This window comes from Pelecanus crispus, chromosome 22 (assembly GCF_030463565.1).
Source record: "Pelecanus crispus isolate bPelCri1 chromosome 22, bPelCri1.pri, whole genome shotgun sequence".
Taxonomy (NCBI): domain Eukaryota; kingdom Metazoa; phylum Chordata; class Aves; order Pelecaniformes; family Pelecanidae; genus Pelecanus; species Pelecanus crispus.
The window spans coordinates 3,197,946-3,210,310 of NC_134664.1; the positions used below are offsets into that span (position 1 = coordinate 3,197,946).

The 12,365-nt window shown below is 69.4% G+C and overlaps 1 protein-coding gene across 1 annotated transcript; it reads left to right on the plus strand.

The window, feature by feature from the left end:
- The first annotated feature begins 2,483 nt into the window (after positions 1-2,483).
- ANKRD35 (ankyrin repeat domain 35) lies at positions 2,484-10,604 on the plus strand. Its single transcript, XM_075724607.1, is given in 14 exon segments — positions 2,484-2,965; positions 3,043-3,589; positions 3,591-3,914; positions 3,916-4,091; positions 4,187-4,275; positions 4,553-4,617; positions 5,611-5,668; positions 5,776-5,846; positions 5,945-6,051; positions 7,010-7,173; positions 7,271-8,808; positions 10,121-10,210; positions 10,311-10,376; positions 10,545-10,604. Coding segments are annotated over 14 exon segments (3,837 nt in total).
- Positions 10,605-12,365: the final 1,761 nt, after the last annotated feature.

Consider the following 12,365-nt stretch of genomic DNA (forward strand, 5'->3'; position numbering starts at 1 on the left):
GTCTCAGCCGTGCACCAAGTGTGTCAGGTCTCAGCCATGCATTGAGCGCATCGGGTCTCAGCCGTGCACTGAGCGCGCCGGGTCTCAGCCGTGCAGCGAGCGCGCCAGGTCTCAGCGGTGCACTGAGCGCGCCGGGTCTCAGCGGTGCACCGAGTGTGTCAGGTCTCAGCCGTGCATTGAGCACGCTGGGTCTCAGCGATGCACCGAGCGCACCGGGTCTCAGCCGTGCACTGAGCGCGCCGGGTCTCAGCCGTGCAGCGAGCGCGCCGGGTCTCAGCGGTGCACTGAGCGCGCCGGGTCTCAGCCGTGCACCAAGTGTGTCAGGTCTCAGCCATGCATTGAGCGCATCGGGTCTCAGCCGTGCACCGAGCGCGCCGGGTCTCAGCCGTGCAGCGAGCGCGCCAGGTCTCAGCGGTGCACTGAGCGCGCCGGGTCTCAGCGGTGCACCGAGTGTGTCAGGTCTCAGCCATGCATTGAGCGCATCGGGTCTCAGCCGTGCACTGAGCGCGCCGGGTCTCAGCCGTGCAGCGAGCGCGCCAGGTCTCAGCGGTGCACTGAGCGCGCCGGGTCTCAGCGGTGCACCGAGTGTGTCAGGTCTCAGCCGTGCATTGAGCACGCTGGGTCTCAGCGATGCACCGAGCGCACCGGGTCTCAGCCGTGCACTGAGCGCACCGGGTCTCAGCCGTGCACCGAGCGTGCCGGGTCTCAGCGGTGCACCGAGCGTGTCGGGTCTCAGCCGTGCACTGAGCGCGCCGGGTCTCAGCGGTGCACCGAGTGTGTCAGGTCTCAGCCATGCATTGAGCACGCTGGGTCTCAGCGATGCACCGAGCGCACCGGGTCTCAGCCGTGCACTGAGCGCACCGGGTCTCAGCCGTGCACCGAGCGTGCCGGGTCTCAGCGGTGCACCGAGCGTGTCGGGTCTCAGCCATGCACTGAGCGCGCCGGGTCTCAGCGGTGCACCGAGTGTGTCAGGTCTCAGCCATGCATTGAGCACGCTGGGTCTCAGCGATGCACCGAGCGCGCCGGGTCTCAGCCGTGCACTGAGCGCGCTGGGTCTCAGCCGTGCACCGAGTGTGTCAGGTCTCAGCCATGCATTGAGCACGCTGGGTCTCAGCGATGCACCGAGCGCACCGGGTCTCAGCCGTGCACTGAGCGCACCGGGTCTCAGCCGTGCACCGAGCATGTCGGGTCTCAGCGGTGCACCGAGCGTGCCGGGTCTCAGCCGTGCACTGAGCGCGTCGGGTCTCAGCCGTGCACTGAGTGTGTCAGGTCTCAGCCATGCATTGAGCACGCTGGGTCTCAGCGATGCACCGAGTGCGCCGGGTCTCAGCCGTGCACTGAGCGCACCGGGTCTCAGCCGTGCACCGAGCGTGCCGGGTCTCAGCGGTGCACCGAGCGTGTCGGGTCTCAGCCGTGCACTGAGCGCGCCGGGTCTCAGCGGTGCACCGAGTGTGTCAGGTCTCAGCCATGCATTGAGCACGCTGGGTCTCAGCGGTGCACCGAGCGTGCCGGGTCTCAGCGGTGCACCGAGCGTGTCGGGTCTCAGCCGTGCACCGAGCGCGCCGGGTCTCAGCGGTGCACCGAGCGCGCCGGGTCTCAGCTGTGCACTGAGTGCGTCGGGTCTCAGCCGTGCACGGAGCACCTCGGGTCTCAGCCATGTGGCGAGTGCGCCAGGTCTCAGCTGTGCAGCGAGCACGTCGGGTCTCAGCCCCCCGCAACCTGTCCCACGCCCCCCCCCCCCTTACCTTGTCCCCTCGGGGGTGAGCTGAGCGCGTCCGTCCTCAGCAGGCTGCTCTCAGGGTGCTGGGCGCCTGTGGCTTGGGGTGCCCAGGGGTGGGGGGGGGGTGGCAGGGCCTGGTTTCCCAGCTCTCACGGGGAAGACGGCGAGCGGGAGGTCCCCGGGGAGGTGACGGGACAAGCCCAGGCTGGGTGCGAGCCAGCCCCGGGCGTGGAGAGGCGACGGGGCGGAGGACGCGCACCCAAGGCGCCCGCACCCACACGCCTCCGACGCTCACGGCACCCGCACCCGCCCCGGCCCGGCGGGGGGTAGGGGGTCCCGGGGACCCCCCCCCTGCGCTGCCATGAAGCGAATGTTCTCCTGCTCCAGCTCGCAGGTGGCGGTGAGTCCCAGCCACCCCCCCCCGTGCCCCTGTCCCCGCGCTGGGGGCTCCCTCCCCACCCCTGCGGGTGCCTCGGTGCCCTGCGTGCACCCATGGGTGCTGCCGCCGTGCCCGGAGGGGCTGGCGGGGGCTGCGGTCACGTTTGGGGTGAGGGGATGCTCCGGCCCCACTGCTGCCAGCCGGCCCCGTGTGCCCACCCGTCCTGAACCGCAGCCGGCGTGGTGCTCAGCGCCGGTCCTGCCCCCATGCCGGCTGCAATCCCAGCCCCGATGCCGGCTGCGATCCCGACCTGATGCCGGCTGCAACCCTGGCCCCAATTCCAGCCCCCATCCCGGCCCCGATGCCGGCTGCAATCCCACCCCGATGCCAGCTGCAATCCCAGCCCCGGTGCTGGCTGCAATCCCACCCCGATGCCAGCTGCAATCCCACCCCGATGCCAGCTGCAATCCCAGCCCCGGTGCTGGCTGCAATCCCAGCCCCAATCCTGGCCCCGATGCCGGCTGCGATCCTGGCCCCAGTCCCAGCCCCACCACCGGCTGCAATCCCAGCCCCAATCCTGGCCCCGATTCTGGCTCCAATGCCGGCTGCGATCCTGAGCCCAGTCCCAGCCCTGATGCCGGCTGCAATCCCAATCCCAGCCCCGATGCCAGCTCCAATCCCAGCCCCAATCCTGGCCCCGATGCCGGCTGCAATCCTGGCCCCAATCCTCGCCCTGATGCCAGCTGCAATCCTGACCCCAGTCCCAGCCCCAATGCCGGCCCCGATCCCAGCCCCGATGCCGGCTCCGATGCCGGCTGCAATCCTGGCCCCAGTCCCAGCCCCAATGCTGGCATTCCAGCTCTGATGCTGGCTGCAATCCTGGTGGCAATCCCGGCCCCAGTCCCGGCCCCAACCCCAGCCTCAATCCCAATCCCGATTCCAGCTCCAATGCTGGCTGCAATCCCAGCCCCAATCCCAATCCCGATTCCAGCTCCAATGCCGGCTGCAATCCCGATTCCAGCCCCAATGCCGGCTGCAATCCCGGCCCCAATCCCAATCCCGATTCCAGCTCCAATGCCGGCTGCAATCCCGGCCCCAATCCCAGCCCCGATGCCGGCTGCAATCCCGATTCCAGCCCCAATGCCGGCTGCAATCCCGGCCCCAATCCCAATCCCGATTCCAGCTCCAATGCCGGCTGCAATCCCGGCCCCAATCCCAGCCCCGATGCCGGCTGCAATCCTGATTCCAGCCCCAATGCCGGCTGCAATCCCGGCCCCAATCCCAGCTGCAATCCCAATCCTGATTCCAGCCCCAATGCCGGCTGCAATCCTGGTAGCAATCCCAGCTGCAATCCCAATCCCGATTCTGGCTGCAATCCCGGCGGCAATCCCGGCCCCAGCGCTCGCCTCCTGGCCTTGGCCCCCGCTGCCGGCGCTCGGCCCCGGTGCCCACCCACGCCCCACGGCACGGCACGGCGTGGCACGGCACGGCGTGGCACGGCACGGCGCGGCACGGTGGCCCAACAAACCAGCCGGGCAGGCGCAGGCAGGGACACGCTCGCCTGCCTCGCCGCGCCTTCCACGCCGGCGCCCGGGGCAGGGCTCGGCGGGCGCTCGGGGGTCTCCGGCGCCCCGACAAGTGGGGAAACTGAGGCACGGCTCCGCGCTGCTGCGCAGGCGGGCGCTCGCAAGGGGGGGAGGGGGGCGCCACGCACGCCCCAAAAGCGGGGTCAGCCCCAAAGCGCTGCCTCTGCCGTGGCCTTTCCGCACGGACAACCCGTGCCTCAGTTTCCCCTCGCTGCGGGGCGGGGGGGGCCCGGTCCTTGCAGCCCCCCCGCAGCCGCTCGCCGCCCCCTCCCCAGGTCGAGAGCTGGAACAAGCAGGACCAGAAGCTTCTGGAAGCGGTGGAGAAGGGCGACGTGGGCAGGGTGGCCGCCCTCGCCTCCCGCAAAACGGCCCGGCCCGCCAAGCTCAACGCCATGGGGCAATCGGCGTACGTGGGGCGGGGGGGGGACGTGGCCACGCGCGGGGGTCCCTGGGGGGACGGATTGGGGACGGGGGTGGCAGCCGCCTCTCGCCCTCCTCCAGCTTCCACCTGGCCGCATCCAAGGGCCTCACCGAGTGCCTGACGCTGCTGCTGGCCCGCGGGGCCCCCGTGAACGAGAAGAACGATGACGGTAAGCGGGGGGACGCCGCTGGAGACGCTCCCCGGCACGGCGGGGGGGACGCACGGCTATGGGGTCCCGTCCCCGTGTCCCCTCCGGGTGACGGCGAAGGGTGTGAGCACAGCACAGCCCCGCACCCCAAGGCACCCGGCGGGGAGCGCCCCGTCCTGCCGTGCCGGGGCAAGATGTCCCCAGGGCGAGGGGTTCCCTGGGGGGTCCCTGGGGTCCCCTGGGGGGGTCCCCGGGGTCCCCGTCGGCTGCCGGTGCCCAGCCCCCAGGTCTCTCGCAGGCAGCACCGCGCTGCATCTGGCCACCATCGCCTGCCAGCCCCAGTGCGTCAAGGTCCTGCTGCAGGTACGGGGACGGGGACGGGGGGTCCAGGGCCACGTCCCCAGGGAGAGGGGATGGGGATGGGGATGGAGACAGGGATGGGGACAGGGACGGGGACAGGGGGTCCAGGGCCGTGTCCCCAGGGAGAGGGGACGGGGATGGGGACAGGGATGGGGACGGGGATGGGGACAGGGGGTCCAGGGCCACGTCCCCAGGGAGAGGGGACGGGGATGGGGATGGAGACAGGGATGGGGACAGGGATGGGGACAGGGGTCCAGGGCCGTGTCCCCAGGGAGAGGGGACAGGGATGGGGATGGGGATGGGGACAGGGATGGGGACAGGGACGGGGACAGGGGGTCCAGGGCCGTGTCCCCAGGGAGAGGGGACAGGGATGGGGATGGGGACAGGGATGGGGACGGGGATGGGGACAGGGGGTCCAGGGCCGTGTCCCCAGGAAGAGGGGACGGGGATGGGGACGGGGTTGGGGACAGGGATGGGGACAGGGATGAGGACAGGGATAGGGACAAGGACAGGGATGGGGACAGGGATGGGGACAGGGATAGGGACAAGGACAGGGATGGGGACAGGGACAGGGATGGGGATGGGGCTGCAGAGGGGGATGAGGATGGCGCTGGGGATGGGGACAAGGACAGGGATGGGGACAGGGATGGGGACAGGGATGAGGACAGGGATGGGGACAAGGACATGGATGGGGACGGGGACAGGGATGGGGATGGGGCTGCAGAGGGGGATGAGGATGGCGCTGGGGATGGGGACAGGGATGGGGACAAAGACAGGGGTGGGGACAGGGGTGGGGACAGGGAGGATGGGGATGGGGACAGGGATGGGGATGGGGCTGCAGAAGGGGATGAGGATGGCGCTGGGGACGGGGTTGGGGACAGGGACGGGGACAAGGCCGGGCTGAGGACGAGGGTGGGCACCGGGCCGGGGTGGGCCGGGGTGGGCCGCGGGGTCCCGTCCCCCGCCCGGGCAGGCCCCACGCCCGCTGCCCCCCAGTACGGCGCCAACGAGGGCCACGTGGATGCACAGAACCGGACCCCCCTGCACTGGGCTGGTGAGCGCCGGGGATTTGGGGGGGGGGGCCCAAAGGCTGTTACGGGGGGCCCCCCCGGCCCCCCCCCAAGGCAGCCGACCCCCCGCGCTGACGCGGCCCCTCCGCAGCCTCCTCGGGCTGCGCCTCCAGCGTGCTGCTGCTCTGCGACCACGAGGCCCCCCTGGACGTCACCGAGGCGGTGAGCGGGGAGCGGCGGCGGCGGCGGGGGGTGGCGGGGGACGGCGGGGGCTGACGGCTGCCTCCGTGTGTCCCCCCCCACCCCGGCCCGTCCCCCAGCACGGGCAGACCCCCCTGATGCTGGCGGCGCGGGGCAACCACGCGGCCATCTGCGCCCAGCTCCTGCAGAGAGGGGCCGATCCCAACCTGGCCGACAAGGACAAGAAGTGAGTGGGCGCGGGGACGCCTGGGGGACAATTTTGGGGACACTGGTGATGCCCTGGGCAAGGACGGCCCCGCCGCTGTCCCCTGGCCCCAAGGGATCCAGGTGTCCGTGGAAAGCCACGGCTGCGGGAGCGTCCCCAGGGAGGGGGGAAAGGGGTGGGGAGGGGCCCGTGCCACCGTGCCGGTTCCATGCCACCATGCCACCAAGCCACTGTGCCATCAAGCCCTTGTGCCACTGTGCTACCATGCCACCATGCCAGTTCCACGCCATCGTGCCACCATGCCATCAAGCCACTGTGCCACCATGCCATCGTGCCGCTGTGCCAGTTCCACCATGCCACCATGCACTGTGCCACTGTGCCATCGTGCCACCATGCCAATTCCACCATGCACCATGCCATCGTGTCACCATGCCACTGTGCCACCGTGCCAGTTCCACCATGCCACCATGCACTGTGCCACTGTGCCATCGTGCCACCATGCCAATTCCACCATGCCACCATGCATTGTGCCACTGTGCCATCGTGCCACCATGCCAATTCCACCATGCACCGTGCCATCGTGTCACCATGCCACTGTGCCACCGTGCCAGTTCCACCATGCCACCATGCATTGTGCCACTGTGCCATTGTGCCACCATGCCAGTGCCACCATGCCACCATGCACTGTGCCATCATGCCATCGTGCCACCATGCCAGTTCCATGCCAGTTCCACCATGCCACCATGCCATTTCCATCATGCCATCATGCCACCATGCACTGTGCCACTGTGCCACCATGCCAGTGCCACCGTGCCACCGTGCCAGTTCCACCATGCCACCATGCCCTGTGCCACTGTGCCATCGTGCCACCGTGCCAGTTCCACCATGCCACCGTGCCACCATGCACTGTGCCACCGTGCCAGTTCCATCATGCCATTGTGCCACCGTGTCACCACGCACCGTGCCACCGTCCCCGCAGGACCGCCCTGATGCTGGCCTGCGAGCACGGCAGCCTGGAGTCGGCCGAGCTGCTGCTGAGCCACGGGGCGACCATGGGGGACGAGGACCGCCGGCGCTACGCGGGACAGACCCCCAGCCGCGCGCTCCGGCGGCTGCTGCGCGGTGCCCGTGGCGGGAGGAGAGGTGACCCCCCCGCCCCCGTCACCCGCCCGGCCGCTTATTTTCGGAGAAAAAAAGGAAAAAAGGCGATTTCCTTGTTTTCTTCTTTTCCTCCCGGCAGAGAACGGCACCGGCTGTGCCAGGGAGCCCACGCCGCAGGCGGGAAGCCGGGGAGAGGGGCCGCCGGGCAGCGCCAGCGAGGAGGAGGAGGATGAGGAGGATGAAGAGGAGCGGGACGGGTGCGGTGCCCGGCAGGTGCAGCGGCTGCAGGAGCAGCTGGCGAGGAAGGCGCAGGAATGCCAGCGGCTGGCGGCCGCCGCCGCCGGCATCCGGCAGCGGGTGCGGGAGCTGGCGCGGCTCCTGCCTGGCTGCGAAGCCGGGGATGGGGCCGAGGATGAGGATGGCACCTGCCTGGCCCTCTTGGCCCAGCACGTGGGGGAGCTGAGGAAGAAGATGCTGGCCAAGGAGGAGGGGGATGAAGGACGGCCAGCCGCGGCACGGCTCGGCGGTGATGACGGAGCGCCGGCGCTGGTCCCGTTCCTGACCTGGCTGGGGGACGAGTGTGCCAAAATGCAGGCGGCGAAGGCCAGCGCCTTCACGCGGAGCAAGGGGCTGCGGAAGGAGGTGGAGGAAGCCCTGCGGAGCAAACTCCACTACGAGGTGGTGTCGGCCGACGCCGTCCGGAAAAGCCTGGCAGCTTGGGAGAAGATGGTGGTGGGGCTGGAGCAGGCGCTGACCCGCGGCGACGAGACCCACGCCAAGATGCTCGAAGGATCCCGCGCCCTCCTGGAAAAACTCCAGCGGGAGCCGGTGCGGCCGCTCACTGGGACGGCATCTTGCCAGTGCCCGGTGAACGGCACGGAGCCGGCTCCGGGCGGGAAGAGCCGAGCGGAGCCGCTGAGGGAGAGCGGGAGCTTGGAGAAGGAGATGCTGGAGCTGAAGGAGAGCAACGGGATGCTCCTGGGCGAGCTGGCCCGGCTGGGGCGCGAGCGGGAGCGGCTGCAGGAGGAGCTGCGGGCGCTGCGGGAGCAGGACCCCGCCGCCAAACCGCTGACGGAAAATTCCGGAACGGCCGCCCTGGCTCGGGCGCTGGCAGCCGAGCGGGAGGAGGCGTCGAGGTTGCGGCGGAAGCTGGCGGGGCAGCGGCGGGAGCTGGCGGCGCTGCGGGACGGGGTGGGCGAGAGGGCGCGGGAGGCGGCCGGCGACGCCGGTGCCGGCGCCGGCATCCTGCAGGAGCTGCACCGTAAGCTGGACGGGCTGGTGGCCTCGCAGCACGAGGCCTTGCAACTCGTCGCCGAGATGGAGGGCGACGGCGACGGCGGGGCCGGGCTGCTGGGCGAGCTGGAGGATGCGCTGGGCGAACTGGGCGAGGAGCTGGGGACGTCGCCGGGGCCCCGCGTGCCGCGGCTGCTGGAGCAGCTCGCCGGCACCGCCGCCGCCCTGCGCGGCCGGGAGCTCGCGGGGGCCGAGGCCGAGCGCTGGCGGGCGGCGGCGGCGGCGGAGAGGCAGGCGAAGGAGGCGGCGGTGGCCCGGGCGGCCGAGCGGGAGCGGGAGGCGCGGGAGCTGCGGGAGAAGGCGGAGGGGCTGGAGCGGAGCGCGGGGAGCCTGCGGGCCAGGGCGGCCGAGTCGGCCAGGGCCTGCCGGGACAAGGAGGGCAAGGTAGGGGCTGGGGGGCCGGGGACGCGGGCTGGGGGATGGGGGCCCCTTCCCATCGCTGTCCCCCTTCCCGTCGCTGTCCCCCTTCCCATCACCGTCCCCATTGCCGTCCCCATCGCCGTCCCCATCACCGTCCCACTTCCCATCACTGTCCCCATCGCCATCCCCATCACCATCCCCCTTCCCATCACCGTCCCCTTCCCATCACCGTCCCCATCGCCATCCCCATCACCGTCCCCTTCCCATCGCCATCCCCTTCCCATTGCCGTCCCCATTGCTGTCCCCATCGCCATCCCCTTCCCATCGCCATCCCCTTCCCATCACCATCCCCCTTCTCATCACCGTCCCCTTCCCATCGCCGTCCCCATCACTGTCCCCATCACCATCCCCCTTCCCATCACTGTCCCATTCCCATCGCCATCCCCTTCCCATCGCCATCCCCTTCCCATCACCATCCCCCTTCCCATCGCCATCCCCTTCCCATCGCCGTCGCCATCACTGTCCCCATCACCGTCCCCTTCCCATCACCGTCCCCTTCCCATCGCTGTCCCATCACCATCCCCCTTCCCATCACCGTCCCCATCGCTGTCCCCATCACCATCCCCTTCCCATCACCGTCCCCCTTCCCATCGCTGTCCCCATCACCGTTCCCCTTTCCCATTGCTGTCCCCCTTCCCATCACTGTCCCCTTCTCATCACTGTCCCCTTCCCATGACTGTCCCATTCCCATCACTGTCCCCATCACCGTCCCCTTCCCATCGCCGTCCCCATCACTGTCCCCATCACCGTCCCCTTCCCATCGCTGTCCCATCACCGTCCCCTTCCCATCACCGTCCCCTTCCCATCGCTGTCCCATCACCATCCCCTTCCCATCACCGTCCCCCTTCCCATCGCTGTCCCCATCACCGTTCCCCTTTCCCATTGCTGTCCCCCTTCCCATCACTCCCCTTCTCATCACTGTCCCCTTCCCATGACTGTCCCATTCCCATCACTGTCCCCATCACCGTCCCCTTCCCATCGCCATCCCCATCGCTGTCCCCATCACCATCCTCTTCCCGTTGCTGTCCCCATCCCCATCCCCATCACTGTCCCATCCCCGTCCCCGTCCCCCCGCCCTGCCCCCGCCATTCACCAGCCCCACGCCCCCAGGGAGCCAGGTTTGGGGGGCCGGGGGCTGCCGGGGACCCCTGGGGACCTTCTCCCCCGAGCCCAGCTCCCAGCCAAATTTGGGGTGGGAGGGGGACACAGACGGGCAGCAAAGGGACAACAGGTGCCCAGCAGCACCCCAAATTTGCCCCCCTACGCCCGCCCGCAGATGAAGAAGCTGCTGGCAGAGACGGAGAAGCTGTCGGCGGAGGTGCTGGGGCTGCGCAGCCAGAGCGCCCGGCTCCAGCTCCAGCTGGAGGTGGGTGCCAGCACCCACGGGTGCCCGCCGGCACCCCGGCACCTTCTTCATCACCCCGGCGCCCTCTTCATCACCCTCACCTTCCTCTTCCCCTCCCCAGGTCCAGCAGAAAAACCACCGGGACGTCGTGGCGGTCTACAGGACCCACCTGCTCAACGCTGCCCAGGTGGGACCCCGCGGCCCCCTCGCTCCGGGGTGACGTTGGGGGGGGGGACACGCGACGCAGTGTTGGCTGCAATGGCGGAAAAAAAATCCCAATTCGGAGCCCGGCACGGAATGCGGGTCCCGGCCGGGGGGTCGGGTCTGGCCCCACGGCAAAGCCTTCCTCCCGCAGGGGTTCATGGATGAGGGGGTCCACGCCATGCTGCTGCGGATCCTGCGGATGGAGGAGTGAGGGCAGGCTTGGCGCCCGCCCACCGCCCCCAGCCATTAAACTGGAAAAGCCACGTGTCCCCGTCCCGTGTCCCTGTCCCGTGTCCCCATCTCGCATCCCCGTCCCGTGTCCCCATCCCGTGTCCCCGTCCCATGTCCCTGTCCCGTGTCCCCATCTCACGTCCCCGTCCCGTGTCCCCATCCTGCGTTCCCATCTCACATCCCTGTCCCATGTCCCTGTCCCGTGTCCCCATCCTGTGTCCCTGTCCCATGTCCCCATCCCGTGTCCCTATCCCATGTCCCCGTCCCGTGTCCCCATCTCACATCCCTGTCCCGTGTCCTCATCCCGTGTCCCCATCCCGTGTCCCCGTCCCATGTCCCCGTCCCGTGTCCCCATCTTACATCCCTGTCCTGTGTCCTCATCCCGTGTCCCCGTCCCATGTCCCTGTCCCGTGTCCCTGTCCCGTGTCCCCATCTCACATCCCTGTCCCATGTCCCTGTCCTGTGTCCCCATCTCACATCCCTGTCCCGTGTCCCGGTCCCATGTCCCCATCCCGTGTCCCCATCTTACATCCCTGTCCTGTGTCCTCATCCCGTGTCCCCGTCCCATGTCCCTGTCCCGTGTCCCCATCTCACATCCCTGTCCCATGTCCCTGTCCCGTGTCCCTGTCCCGTGTCCCCATCTCACATCCCTGTCCCATGTCCCTGTCCCATGTCCCTGTCCCGTGTCCCCATCTCACATCCCTGTCCCATGTCCCTGTCCCATGTCCCTGTCCTGTGTCCCCGTCCCACATCCCTGTCCCGTGTCCTGGTCCCATGTCCCCGTCCCGTGTCCCCATCCCATGTCCCCATCCCATGTCCTTGTCCCATGTCCCCATCTCACGTCCCCATCCCATGTCCCTGTCCCGTGTCCCCATCTCGCATCCCCGTCCCGTGTCTCTGTCCCATGTCCCCATCCCGTGTCCCCGTTCTGTGTCCCTGTCCCGTGTCCCCGTCCCACATCCCATGTCCCCATCCCGTGTCCCTGTCCCGTGTCCCCGTCCCGTGTCCCTGTCCCGTGTCCCCATCCCATGTCCCCATCTCACGTCCCCATCCCGTGTCCCCGTCCCGCGTCCCTGTCTGCATCCGGGTGCGGGGTGGATCCGGCCGCGGGCAGGGCTGAGGGGGGTCCTGCCCCATGGGGGGAGCCGGGGGGCCGGTTTGGGGTTGGCGGGAGCCGGGGGGTGACCCCGGGAGGGCTCGCAGCCCCCACCGTGCGCCCCGGGCCAGCAGGAGGTAGGGGTGCGGGGGGCGGGGGGGGGGCACCTGTCCCCGTACAGCACCAGCGCCCGTGCTGGACCGGCGCCACATGGGACTGGTCCCCATACAGCCCCAGCCCCATACAGCCCCATACAGCCCCATATGGCCCCATACAGCCCCAGCCCCATACAGCCCCATACAGCCCCATACAGCCCCATACAGCCCCATATGGCCCCATACAGCCCCAGCCCCATATGGCCCCAGCCCCATATAGCCCCATATAGCACCAGTCCCATATAGCCCCATACAGGCCCAGCCCCATACGGCCCCATATGGCACCAGTCCCATATAGCACCAGCCCCATATGTCCCCATATAGCCCCAGCCCCATATAGCCCCAGCCCCATACAGCCCCAGCCCCATATAGCACCAGTCCCATATGGCCCCATATAGCCCCAGCCCCATATAGGCCCATATAGCACCAGTCCCATATAGCCCCATACAGCCCCAGCCCCATACAGCCCCAGCCCCATACGGCCTCATAT